At 29.1% G+C, this 15,174-nt stretch overlaps 2 protein-coding genes across 2 annotated transcripts; both read right to left on the bottom strand.

The window, feature by feature from the left end:
• Positions 1 to 455: 455 nt before the first annotated feature.
• Positions 456 to 2,842, bottom strand: LOC108772114 (acyl-CoA Delta(11) desaturase-like). Its single transcript, XM_018537568.1, has 5 exons — positions 2,581 to 2,842; positions 1,801 to 1,931; positions 1,519 to 1,724; positions 845 to 1,030; positions 456 to 726 (listed from the first exon to the last, which is right to left on the bottom strand). The coding sequence occupies exons 1-5, from the start codon at positions 2,840 to 2,842 to the stop codon at positions 456 to 458; spliced, it is 1,056 nt and encodes a 351-aa protein (XP_018393070.1).
• Positions 2,843 to 7,127: 4,285 nt separating this feature from the next.
• LOC108772120 (acyl-CoA Delta(11) desaturase-like) lies at positions 7,128 to 14,300 on the bottom strand. Its single transcript, XM_018537575.1, has 5 exons — positions 14,036 to 14,300; positions 12,336 to 12,466; positions 12,060 to 12,265; positions 7,519 to 7,704; positions 7,128 to 7,401 (listed from the first exon to the last, which is right to left on the bottom strand). The coding sequence occupies exons 1-5, from the start codon at positions 14,298 to 14,300 to the stop codon at positions 7,128 to 7,130; spliced, it is 1,062 nt and encodes a 353-aa protein (XP_018393077.1).
• Positions 14,301 to 15,174: the final 874 nt, after the last annotated feature.

A 15,174-nucleotide genomic window follows, 5' to 3' on the forward strand; every position in this document is an offset into this window, starting at 1 on the left:
CTCTCTCTCTCTCTCTCTCTCTCTCTCTCTTCTGTTTGTAATTTTACACAATATAAGATATAGTAACGATGAAATAGATATTCATAATGAACTAAAATCACGAATTATTGTAAATTACACATTTTATATACAATACATGTAATATCTATTTTTTTCTATTGAAATATTACAATCTAAAAAAGCAAGTTTATATTATTATATGTTAACATTAATTATTATTATATTATTACATCAGGAGACGCGGTAGTGTCTCCGGCCATGTTAAAAAAACTACTAGTTAATTTAAATTTAAAAGATAACGTTATTATCGTATTATAATATATTATTATATTATAATACTCCTATTATATTAATAAGTTATCTAAAATAAATTTAACTAAATTATCTTGATCGCGTACATCTGTTGCTAATTAATCTAAAAAAACTCTACCATGAAACATTCTAGGTTACTTTTATTATTTAATTTTAGGTGGATATGGCACAGCTTCCCATAAAGAATGACTTCCATCACCTTTCTTCATCGCAACGGTCTTTATAAGTTCTTCTGACGGTTCTTTCAAATCGTATGCCCACCCAAATTTCGCAAAGAAGTTAATGAAATTTGTGGTCGTGGAATTGGGAAACTCGGAAGCCTTGTAGTCCCACGGAAAAACGTGATGATAATTGTGCGATCCTTCACCGCCCGTAGTCCAGTTAACCCAACAGTTCTCTGTTGGATTTATATGCCTGCCGTTAAAATAAACGAGATAAAATTACTCTTAAGCGATACAAAATGGCAAAAGTTTTATACCTTCTAATCAAAGTTTTTATATGTAAATAATTTTGATATTAATTATTAGCTTACACATCATATGGTTTTGAGCCCCAAATATGAGCCGCACTGTTGACACTCCATGTGCCATTTAAAGTGAATACATAACGAATAAAAATTTGCGAAACAATAGCTCTAGACCAAGTCTCATTCCATGCATATACAGGCAACATCACCGGAAGCAGGAAAGCGAATATAAATTTTAATATCGAAAAATATCTGCAAAACAGCATAAATTAATTACAATGTGTATTCTTATCACAGTTTTATATCTTATGTAAAAAAATATAAAGAAACTTTCTAACAGAAGCTGCATACAGATGTCAGAATACTAAATATACATATGTTTTCAAAATGGATCAAACTTTTATAGGATATTTATAAAATTATACGACGTAATCTTTTACAAAAGTTATTAATATTTTAGAAGAAATTTGTGTTTTTGCATCTGTTTTTGTAAATATATCCCTATAAATGCAAATTACCAATTTTATACAAGATTTGGTTATATAATTTCATAAATGACTTATTCAGGAAAATTGAAAAGGCTACAAAAAGGTGTCGTAATAATAAATATACATTTTTCGAGAACATAGCGAGAACCTTTCAGTAACACCCTTAATTCTTTCTTCTTATTTTCTTTGCTCTTTCCAACATGAAACTATTTGATGTAATTTATACATATATAACTCTTTACACAAACTGACTTGACATTAAATGCAGCAACAGGATCAGCCAATATATCGCTCATATCGATCTCAGAACCCTTTCGAATCACATCCGGATGTTTCTTCATCATCAACCAACCGACGTGAGAGAAAAAGAACCCTCGGTTACTGTTATGCGGATCCGCATCCGTATCCGTATATTTGTGGTGCACCCGATGATCTCGCACCCATTCATGAATGTCATTCTAAAAAGATTCAATTATAAAAAAAAGTTTTTCCGCCATATAATGTATAAAATGATAATTATAACCGTTCGTCTACCATGCCAGCCGAAGTATAAAAGATGGCAAGTATAGTTCTAAGCTGCCATTTTGCTTTATAAGCTCGATGGGTCCATAAACGATGAACACCGGCAGTAACGCCTAATCCTGATGTTAGAATCATGACGATTACTTGAAACAAAAAAGGACGGCGCAATTAGAATATCAAAAATGCTTTAAAATTGTGTATATTAATAACTTAATCCATATTTGAGGTATTCCACGTCAAATCATTGAAATTAAATAAAAACATATAGCAATTTAAATTTTTTTTTAAATTTATATATTCTACAAATAAAAATATGAGACATGTGTCTTACAAAAAAATTTGTGGTTTTTTGTGCGAACGCGTATTTCATATTTTTATCTGTAGAACATGTCAGCAAATTAAAAAAAAGATTTACTATGTTTTAAAAGTTTGAAGTGAAATGCCTCATTTCTTAAAGAATCATTTAATTAATTGATTTTACTGTCACATTTGACAATTTACGATGATTTATAATACAATCGATATTATACAGTAGAAATGAGAAATTTTGAATAGTCATTTACTATTAAGCTTCTATTGTATGCTCTCTTTAATTGCATAATCTAATCAATTGTCTTTCAATCAGCTATGACGTCAAAAATCGTTAAAAACAACTTTTTGCATTTTTGAAAAACATACAACAAAATTTTAATCAAATTGTTAACAGACTAAATTTTACTTCTTTATTATTAGTCTTTTTTAAGAAATCAACAAATTGTGAATTAATAAAAGAATTTTTCAAAGCATACTTACACCATAAGGTCGTCTTCAGATTTTCGAAAAATTTAAAAGTAAAGCAGGCATATACAAAACCTAAGTGGAATAAACTAAGAGTTACAATGTTAAACCACTTCAGCTCCATCTTTAACGAGCCTTTTGTTTTTATATAGCTCTTGCTTCTGTTTTGTTCGTTATTTTTATCATCTATCATCTTTGTAGTAATCGAAGATTTTTCATTTTCTGTATTTTCCTCCGTAAGCATTTTTGACTCTGTGCTTAAAATATTTGGTGCCATTTGTGTTTTCAGATTACTGAACCGAGAATCCAGAAAATTTGCTTCACGCTATTAACAAAAATTACTATAACAAATAATTGTCATCTTTTTTCTTCAAATCAATTTATTGTTCACATAAAATAAGGAATGACACACTGTAATAAAGTATCAAAAATAATGTGTATTCTCTAATATTTAAAATTTTTTAAATATATGTATATTTCATTTGTAATTTTTTTGAAATATACATATATTCTACGCAAGTTTTCAAACTGCACAAATGATGATTCGTCCTTACTTATAATATAACTGATAACCTCAAAGAATTAATTATTGTAGCAATTATCCATAAAGCCATTATATTGATCGAGCAATTATTATAGAAATAGCTAATTGTAAAATATCATTCATAAATAAAATTTTATTTTGAAAGGCTCAAATATTATTGTTAATATTTTGTCAAACACATTTATGTAGCATATTCGTTTATATTGGGAAAATACTAGAATATCTAAATTCTATTAAAGATATAATGATATAATGAAATATAATAATAATCAAATTTGTTAATAATGTCATTTAGCTATATTATAATAATTATATAACGTAGAATACTAGATAACTTACTAGATGATCTGCTATCAATTAATAGTAATTAATATGTTAATCATGTATCCTTTTTTATATACATAAAGTTATTATATATATTATTTTTTAAATTCATTGTAAAAAATTTTATTAACGTAACTGCTTATTATGCATATACATAAAAGACAAATATTATATATAAAGAATATATATATTAATTGATATAACATAATACATGTGTGTCATTATAAAATAATTTTAAATATATCCTTTTAATAATTGCATATAAATTAAAAATTTATTTATTTCTTTTTATAACACTTATTTTTATTTTTTTTATTATAGGTTGTACATTATTATTTATTAAACGTCTTAAATAAATTAAGGATTTGACGAGCCTTGATATTTTAGGCCAGCATTTAAATATAATTATACTTAATGTCTACACACTTATGATCAAAGTTATATTTCTTTAAAATTTTATAGACGAAAAACAGAACAATAATATATTTTGTAAATTTAAAAGTTAACGTTAAATTATAAATTTATTTTTTATTATCTTTTAAAATTGATAACTATTTATATAAACCTTGTATACATTTATGGATGTTTGCTACATATTTGAAATTTTTTATTAATATTTTTTAATTATTCTTCTTTATCATGTTTATTTTTTGTTTTTTGAATCACTAATTATGAGCTTTCTTCCCATTAATTCAAAATCCGATATCCCGAAATCCGAAAAGATAAAATGGATTAATTTATATTTCTACATTACTTACTGTGCGTGCTATATCGATATCTTCGTTGACATACGATGTTTGCAATACTGTTTCAAAGACTAACGCATAAGCGCGTTTTATAAGTAATTTAACTGTAACAGATATATAGTAATAGCACAATAAAAAATGCCTTTACAATCAGTGCTCGCAAGAATTTGTACATTCCGAGCCTATACTAGCAGACACCGCCTTCTATACCCCCACTACCGTTTGACACTCGGCGGCTTCGGAGTTCGGCGGCCGATCGTTCAGGAGCGTCTCTATATCGGAACTGATCGGAACTACTTTCCGCGTATTTTCCGCCAAATCATTCTTAGAATGTTTTTTGATTAAATAATTTCTTTTTAACAATAGATAATTGAATATTGATAAAAAGAGAGAGAGAAATTATTTAATAAAAACACATTCTAATAATGATTTGGAGGAAAATACGCGAAAAGTAGTACCTATCAGTTCCGATATAGAGACGCTCCTGAACCATAGTGCCGCGCGCGCGATCGGCGATCAAGCCGCCGAAGGCGAAGCCGCCGAGCGTTGTGGGCGGTAGTGGGGGTATATAGGAGACGGCGCTTGCAGAAATCGGCTCGAAATGCAGATTCTTGCGAGCACTGCGAGTATACGATTTTGCGGAAATTTTTGGAGCAACCTACGTTATATAATATTTATATATAAATGCAATGTCACGTACTATTAATAATATTTAAATATATGAATACAATATCACTTAGGGCCAATTTCACCAACGTCGGTTAGACTAACCAACGGTTAATTCCAATGGAATTAACCAATCGCATTTGTCGTTGACCAGAATGAACCAATCATGGTTAATACTTCAATCGTCGGTTAGCTTAACCGACGTTGGTGAAATTGGCCCTTAGTAATCAAGCAACGCAGTAGCGTCGCGACGCCAAGTACATAAAATAAAAATATAACCGCTTGATGCGTAAACATCATCGTGTACCATATATGTTCATGTTGCTGCCAAATTCGCGACGCTATCGCTAACTTTATCTGGAGTTTTGACATCTACAAACTTTAGATTAATTTTACTCAGAAATTAAAAGCCCAATCAAAAATCTAAAAACATTTTTTTTATATAATGTTATCTGTATCTTTCGATTGCAACCAGTCCGAATAACATTGGTGCAGCCAATACCGAGATCTAAAAACCGAATCCTGAAAAGGAACCGTTTCAAGATTTTTTCTATAGTACATGTGACATATACATGTAAAGCGTTTTGTCCATTAAACTGCTGTTCACAATGTCTACATTCCAAAACTAATTAAAAATTAAATTAAATTAAGTAAAAAATGAAATAAACTAATAAAATGAATTAAACTAAAAAAAATTAATTAATTAATTAAAATAAATAAAATAAAATAACTAATTAAGTTAAATAAATAAATAAAATTAAAATGTTTTTATTAAGGCTCAATAAATTTTTAAAACTAATAAAGAGAAACAAGGCTATGAGCCTATAAATTCGTTAAAATCTTTAATTTATTCTAATATATTGCGAAGAATATCACGTAATTTTGGCGTTTCGTCTCGGCTTCCACTATTGGACTTATCAGTAAGGCATTGTAGTGGAAGCCTACCTTAGATGCCTGGGAGAGTTATTCAATCGAGATTCGATATAAAAAGATATACGCGTGTCAAAGCACTTACGAGAATTTCCTTCATTTTTGCTTTTGACGTATCTCTTACCTGTGTCGAACTATAATGGAAAATGTAAAAATGCGTTTTCCGGTTCGATTTGGAACTATGAGTTTCAAATCAGACCTCTCCTATTTTTATGGACTTATAGATAGAAAATATTTTTGTTAATATTAATTTTTGTTAATATTGTATAAAAACGAGCAGTTTAAGACTCAAAGATAAAAATACAGTTTATACTATTAGAATTAAAATCAATAAAAAATTCCATCAATCTGAGTCTGATGACGCATGATATTTTATTGATTTAGTGTTCCTTAGACCAGATCTGGTCGATCAATTACTAAAATCAGATTGTGACGAACCTGCTTTCTTCGATGAATTAGCTGGTTTACTCGTCTTTTTAGTGTTTTTTTTTTATAGGTCCGATTTGGACACGGGTTCTTTCGAACGATTGGAACAAATTTTACAATAAATCACAAAATTAATCACAAAACTCTGATATTTTTTAATTCTACACTCTTTAATTATCTTAAATCGTTATCTTTCAAATTTTTAACATCTTTTGAATAATGATTTACAAGAATTTTTTTCTTAATTTTTGCATGATAACCGAAAATACATATTTGCGTTTATTCTATGAACATTATAACAGAGTACTGCCATTTGGACCATAAAGGGGGTTATTAAGAAAATGGAAATATTACAGTCTAAAAACTTTCTAAAATTGCTCATTTAAAAAGTTTTTATCACATTTCATCATATTTCTAAGAACCAAAGACACAACGTTCTATTTAACTTATCAAAGCACAAATATGATCTAATCAAATTATAATGCATTATTATATATGTAATTCACATTCTTTACGTATTGAAATAAAAGCTAAAAAATATCCATTTACACAAAAAGTAATTTTGTCGGTCCAACCGGATTATTGATGCCACACGCTCAATTTTCACCTGGCACTGTACGAAACACGACAAACTACGGTCTACTTGGCCAATAAGTCCTTATTATATTGACTTTTTTTAGAGAGGGGAGCCAATCTTTTTCGTTTACTGACTAACGGATAATTTAAAATTGAACACATTCGCCTCGAATCTCCGTTTGGACCATAAAGGGGGTTATTAAGGAAATGGAAATATTACAGTCTAAAAAATGGAAACTATATTATCATATCAACAAACATCTGTAAATTATTTTAATAGCGTCCATTTGTTGATTGATCCAAACAACCTCTATCGTAAAGATGATATATAACACTCTCTGTCAATTTTATTATTCAATTTTATTAGTTGGATATGGCACAGCTTCCCACAAAGAATGACTTCCATCACCCTTTTTCATCACGACGGTCTTTACTAGCTCCTCCGACGGTTCTTTGAGATCGTATGCCCACCCGATTTTCGCACAGAATTTAATTAAATTTGTGGCTGTGGAATCGTGAAACTCAGAAGCTTTGTAGTCCCACGGAAAAACGTGATGATAATTGTGTGATCCTTCACCGCCCGTAGACCAGTTAACCCAACAGTTCTCTGTTGGATTTATATGCCTGCCGTTAAAATAAACGAGACAAAATTACTCATAAGCGATACATATGGCAAAAATTTTATGTCTTCTAATCAAAGTTATTATATGCAAATAATTTTGATATTAATTATTAGCTTACGCATCATATGGTTTTGAGCCCCAAATATGAGCTGCACTGTTAACACTCCATATGTTATTTAAAAGACAAACATAACGAATAATATTCTGCGACACGAAAGCTCTATACCAAGTCTCATTCCATCCATACACAGGTAACATTACCGGAAGCAGGAAAGCGAATATAAATTTTAATATCGGAAAATATCTGCAAAATAATATCGATTTAATATAATATGTGATTTCTTTACGTTACAATTTTACATCTTACGTAAAAAATCTGTAAAAAAAATTTTTTTTAATTGAAAATGCTGCGAAAATATATCGGGGTAATAAATACATGCTTTCAAATTGATTTAAATTTCTACAGAACAAAATTTATAAAATTGATGAATATATGATGTAATTTTACATGAAAGTTGTTATCTGCAATTATACAAATATATTTACAAAAACATATGTGAAAACTTTGATCTTTTCTCAAAATATTGATAATTATTTGCGCATTTAAGCTATTGACGTCGTCTGTGGTATGTCTACAAAACACTTATTTTGTATTTTTTGTTTGCTTTCCTTATATAGAATAACAAATCTTTTTTAATGCTACTTATGAAAACTAGGAACCTATTTATATGTATATAAAATGTCTAAAAAAAGTTGGAAATTACAGTTTTTATTACCACATCGATTATTTCTTCACATATAAATGATTCCAGGTATATATTCGAAGAAAAAGTAGTTTTTTTATGTTTAAATACTGCATGAGGCCTTCAAATTAACATTTTGAATAGAAGCAAGTGGTATACAGTTCAGTACAGCTGAGTCACAGTAGTCTGACTTATTGACCCCATTTAAATTATATTGAGCTGAATATAAATAAAATTAGTATTACAACTCAGCGAATTAATGTACTGTACTGTACGATCTGATGACTGTAAGAAACAATGAGGTTGCGACACTTTTTTTCGATAAGTTTAAGAACACGCGATCATGTTCAGTGAGAATCTTTCATGTACAATGAATGAATATGATCATATGACAGCACAAAATATTTTTAAAATATATTTTAAAATATTTTTAAAATAATTTGATTATATTAGGTGTACAAATTAGTTCGCTCCGTTTTTTGTGTTCAAAAATGCATTTCAAAACAAAATTAATGAACAGATTAAAGTATTGTCCATCGCTGGCTACTTTTTCCCATCTCTCAATCAATTTTCGAATTCCATCTCCAAAAAATGACTCGTCTTTTGAGACGATCATCTTTTGGAAAACGGACCGAACTAATTTGTACTTCTAATATTTTAAATCTTTACCAAAATAGTTTTGTAATCTTATATTAAACAGACTGTAAAAATTTATTGTAAATATTAAAAATATTATCATAAATATCATATTTACATACAGTTTTTTTAGTAAGAGCGTGACAGGCCTATCTAAAAAAAAAATGGTTTATTAGCCTTTTAAATTTATATTGACTGTATATTCAGTAGAATTATGACCAAAATGCAATTATATTAATAAAGAGTCCATTTACCAGCTGCTGCGTCTATAATAGACTGGCACCTCCGAGGCATACTTTCCACTACAGTCTGTCTAGTAAGAGCGTAGCAAGGCTCACCCACAGTCGAGTAAAGATATATTCTGAATTTTTATTTTCACCGATAGAGGTGTCACCTAAAGGTGACATAAAATGCTGCATGCTTTATAAGCAAAATATTTTTTTTTGTTGTTACTTGAATTGTGTTAGAAGAAAAGATTTTCAAAATGAGTGTTGTCTACGCGTCTCGTTTCGAAGCAGGCTTTATCTCTTTACTGACAATCTGAATGCTGAGAAAATGTTAAAAATATACCAAAAAGCTTTGATTTTGTCTGCCCAACGCTGGTTTATAAGTAAAGATAAAGATTGGTTACTCCAGGAGGATAATGACCTCAAACATCGAAGCCGGCTCTGCACGTCCTGAAAAAATGGAAATGACATCGAGACACTCCACTGGCCTTCACAATTACCCGATGCGAATCCTATTAAAAATGTGTGGTCACTCATCAAGAGGAAGCTTCGTGAAAGACCGATATCAATTTCGAAGCGCTTAAAAAAACGAAATTCGACGAATCTGGAGGTCTTTGCCACGTGAATATGCGACTTCTTTAGTATTTTATTATAGATGCAGCTGGTGTCTGGACTCCTTATTAATATAATTGTATTTTAGTCATAATCCTACTGAATACAATCAATATAAATTTAAGGCTAATAAACAATTTTTCTTTGAGATAGCCACGCTTGAGATAGACAGACTGTAAAATAATAAAAATAGAATTTAAAAATCATAATCGTTTATGAAATATTGATGAAGTATATGTAAATATTTATAATTAGTATTTAAATATGCGATGTTTTGAAACTCGACAAATGTATACAACATCAAAGTAGCAAATAATATTAGTTAAGAGACGATTTCATTTGCAAAAAATCTTGAACATGTATGAATAAGTATTTTCTAAATAAACAGAAATTTTTTTTTAAATACAAGGTTATACGTGGTTTCGAAATAAATGATAAACAAAAGTAGAGCATTTAACCACACGCAAGATATTAATAGCGAATAGTCTTATATTTAAAACAATTTTAATTCGTTACATATAATATACACAAATTCATTATTTCCTAAACCAAACGTTTCGGCCTTCAATATGGGCATCATCAGTGGTATTACAATTTAAAAGTTATTAAAGTATATGATTTTTTTTTTAATTATAAGATCTAATAATTTAAGCTAAATTTACTGGCACACAAATTTCTTGCAAATTTTTTTGTGATAAAACGAGACGAGACGAAAAAGTCAAATGACATATATGATAATTTCGGAAAGGTTATTTTAAATCAAACAAGAAGTTCTGAAACAACATTTTAAAATATCTCAAAAATATCTAAAATATATCAAAAATACCTAAAAAATATCAAAATACATCTTTGAATTTACCTATTAACCAGATATGTCATAGCTATGCCACATCTGGTCGCAATTATGCAAAAATTTTTATCAAGACATGACATTTTTACAATTGTCTACTTATAGTCGCCGTAATGTCGACTTTGTATTAACTATATTAACTAACTGACTAATTGTTGTTAAGATATTTATCGATTTTTAGTCGACTAAAAATCGACTATCAGTTTAACTTCTTAGTCAACATTAAACTTCTTCTACTGATTAACAGTCGCCTACCAATTAATTTCGTGCTGTATAAGTAACCTTGCGTTCATACGATATATAGAACACAGAAGAGCAAATATGTACGTAATGTTACTTAACACGTAATGTTTTATTTAACATATGTAATGTTTTACTTAATGCACATAATGTTTTACTTTAAAATTAAAAATTTATTTTATCGACATCGATCAAACTCGGCCGTCACTGCAATATCTTTTTATTTAAACATAATATTGAAACAAAATGATAATAATAAAGTGAATCTTCGTAGCGGCATATTTAATAAACTAATTTGAAAAAAAGTTGGGTAAATATATAGAAAAGGAGAGCCACCCCCGATGATCTTGACCTTGACATATGTTGTCAAGGTCATGACCCTGAGTAACTTCCCGCAGGTTTTAGGTGGTGGTAGCTGTCCGTTAAAAAGTTATGATCAAAAAAGTTTGAAAAATTACGATTTATTTCTATTATACAGTGTGACTTTAAACGTTATTATTCTCTCTCTCTCTCTCTTTGCAAGAACGTATTGATGTATTTTTTGACATAATGGCTCGTTTTTACTCACCATATCGCGATCAATGAATTTATAATATTCAATAATAATAAAATATATAATAATAAATACGAACTATACGTGTAACGCTATGAACATACCTTCTTTATGCTCTGTGATCGCATGTGCATACACTTCTACCATTAATTCACAAATGTCATCTAACACAGAATTTTCGAAACCTTATTGATTATTTCGATGAAAAGAAAGTGATACGCGTGGATGCAGTAGGTTCCGTCCCCTTCTACGGGGGGCTCCACTACTGTTAAAAATAACCTAATCCAATCCATTCAGTGGTGTCGTTTCGACTTATTTTTACTTATTTTTACACGAAATTCTACAGCTTTCCCTGTTCAGAAGCGTTGAACTTTCCACGCGAAGTAACTTTAACCCCCCTCCCCCTGCACAGGAGAACACGACTTCTACGATTGTACTGTTGCTATGATAATACTGTCGGGGCAGCCTCTATCGACGGTGTGGATGCAGGGGGGTGGTCAAAGGCATGTACCACATTATCTAATTGATACATATAGCGTTAACGATCAGTCTCATGAATCGATGTCACACGTTTTTTTCGACATTAAACTTAATTTCTTACACATATGTTTTCGTCATATATATTTATAATCCGACGTAATTTTAACTAGCATTATATCCTTGCTTCAACAATTATAAAAGATGATGTAAATTTTACTTTATACGGGCACAATTTGGAATTTCCTTTTTTTCTTATATCTTTTTTGTCTTTTCCAGCATGTAACTATTTTACATAATTAATTTTTTACACAAACTTACTTGATTTGGAATGCAACAATAGGATCAGTCAATACATCGCTCATATCTACCTGACGACCTCTTCGAATCACATCTGGGTGCTTTTTCATCATCAGCCAACCGACATGAGAGAAAAAGAACCCTCGGTTACTATTATGCGGATCCGCATCCGTATCCGTATATTTGTGGTGCACCCGATGATCTCGCACCCATTCGTGAATGTTGTTCTGAAAGGATTTAATTAAAAAAAATTCTTCTACCTGCATAAAAGAAATAAAATTATAAATGTTGGTCTACCATGCCAGCCGAAGTATAGAAAACAGCAAATATAGCTCTAAGCTGCCATTTTGCCTTATAAGCTTGGTGAGTCCACAAACGGTGAGCACCGGCAGTGACACCAATTCCTCCTATTACAAACGTGCAATACACTTGAAACAAAAAGATGGATATAATTAAACAACAATAGAAGCTTTAATATTATTCATAATAACTTAATCCGTATTTCTTATGAGAGAATCATGTAAATAGATTTTATTAAAAATGCAGCATATTTGACAATTTATAATAACTTATAACACAATTGATATTTAAACATAACGGACTTTAAGACTAATGAAAATTATATAATATAAAAAAAGAGCATAAAGCTGATATACCAATTCTTGATGCAAATTTAATAATTATAACATTTATTTATGACTAATACAACAATATAATATAAAATATAAATAATACGACCTTTATTAGGTCATTCTTAGTATTTGAAATTATCACATTAAGAACATATTCAAAATTATATTTGAAACTGAGTTGCATTGATTTCTAAACATAATATTTGGTTAAATTATACTATGTTTAAAAATTAACACGATTTATTTTTGAATATAATTTTATTTATATACTAAACAATAATTTGAAATATCAAGAATGACCTAGTAAAGATCAAAACGTTTATATTTTATATTACATTATTGAATTAATAATTGGAATTAGTAACGGTTGACAAAAAGTTGTTTTGTAAGACTTCTTATTTTTTTGTATAATATTGATTGTATAATGTAAAAAGGAGCATAAAAGCCAATGCTAATTCGATAATTCAATACCTATAAGACTATAGGTCAAAACGTTTATATTTTATATTAAATTACAAAACAACTTTTTGTCAACCCCCCCCCGTTAAGCTTGTATTATTTGTTCAAATAATTGGCCGTTGTTCATATTAGAAATCGTAAAACCGTGATATTTTTTTTATTAATATACATTACAATTTTAATCAAACTAAATACCGATGAGAATAAGCCATTTACAGTCAAGCTGGATCTTGGATGTTTTTAATATAATTATTGTGTGAATTTATATACTACGTATGTAGATCCTAAATGCGCGCCGAAATTTTTTTCAGACTTACAATGCAAACTAATAAACTACTGCGCAGTACTATCACGAGTTAAATTAATTGACAATCTAACAATTTTGATGCTCATAGCATCTTAATAATATGTTGAATGACATATTAAAATCTATAAATGACAATATTAAAAATCTGTAAATAATATAATTAACGTTGCGAAAAATATTACCTTGGCCTGGAGTCAAATCCGGATCGCTTGCTTTACGCGCAAGTCCTAGCTCAATTTAACTCGTTATAGTACTGCACTAGTTTATTAGTTTGCATTGTAAGTCTGAAAAAAATTTCGGCGCGCATTTAGAATCTACATACGTAGTATATAAATTCACTCGATAATTATATTAGAAGCATCCAAGATCCAGCTTAACCGTAAATGGCTTATTTTCATCGGTATTTAATTTGAAACTCTCACCAAATAAGACATGATATTATTTGAATTTTATTCAAATTACATTTGGATTTATCTTTATAAAAAGATTGTAAGAAATGATTTATGCATTGATGGTCTAAATTTTATCTTTTTATTATGTAGTTTCTTTAGAATGTCAAGGAATTAAATTAAAAAAAGAATTTTTTAAAGAATACTTACTCCAAGTTGTCGTCAGCAGATTTTCAAAAAAGTTAAAAGTAAAACAGGCATATACGAAGTATAAGTGGAGAAAACTAAGATGTAAGATGTTAAACCATTTCAGCTCTGTCTTGAACCAGCCTTCAGTTTTTGTATAGTTTTCATCTCTATTTTGTATGTCATTTTCATTATCTATCATCTTAGTAGTAATCGAAGATTTCTCATTTTGTAAATCTTTTTCCGTAAGTGTTATTTTTGAATCTGTGCTTAAAATATTTGGAGTCATCTTTGTTTTCAGATTTCTAAACCAATCCAAAAAATCAGCTTTACACTATAAAAACATTTTGCTTTGTTATTTTTGTTCTTCAAACGAACAATTGAAATAAATAATAATAAAACAAAGTTCTCGATGTCAAAACAATAATAAGGATAAAGTAAAGGGCAAATCCAAGAGTCGTCGATAAATAAAATTAATAAAAAATTTTTACATTTGAAAAATTAAAATATAATTAAAACAAAATTAAACTGCATATATACATAACATGTTTCAGCTCTTGTTTCGAGCATTTTTTAAATGTATAAGATATCTATTGTATTCGTAGTGACAGTAACATTATAAATGTATTCTTGTGCTACTGATGAGTGACTCACCGGGAGAACAAATTCGCTGACAAAAGATTAGCAAATCAATTGTTGACAAAATCGATAATCTGGTGTGATGAAACGTGGTATAATAAATTTAAATGTAATGAGCAAATTTGTTATCTCAATGAATAACTCACCTAGTCAGAACTAAAGATGTGTTTCTTACAATATCATGTTTAAAATTTATAATAAACAATAAAATGCACATTAGAGTAATGTAACAAAATATTAAATAATAATCAGTCGCGGTGTGAGTTGATGAAGTTATTATAAGTTTAATTGTATCATCAACTTTTAAAAATTGTATGATGATAAAAAAATTAGTCACAATTCAAGAAGTCGAAAAAAATAAGAACTTACAAAATCAAAAATTAAGAACTATACCAACCGACAACGACTGATTGTGAGCAATATTAGAGCAATATTAGAATATTAATGTTCTTGATACCGCAAAGTCACATATTGTTTATAATCGGTATATCCTTTGTGAAGGCCTATTTGTTTGGAAATTAAGG

This window comes from Cyphomyrmex costatus, unplaced genomic scaffold (genome assembly GCF_001594065.2).
Source record: "Cyphomyrmex costatus isolate MS0001 unplaced genomic scaffold, Ccosl1.0 scaffold18, whole genome shotgun sequence".
NCBI classification, from domain to species: Eukaryota; Metazoa; Arthropoda; class Insecta; order Hymenoptera; family Formicidae; genus Cyphomyrmex; species Cyphomyrmex costatus.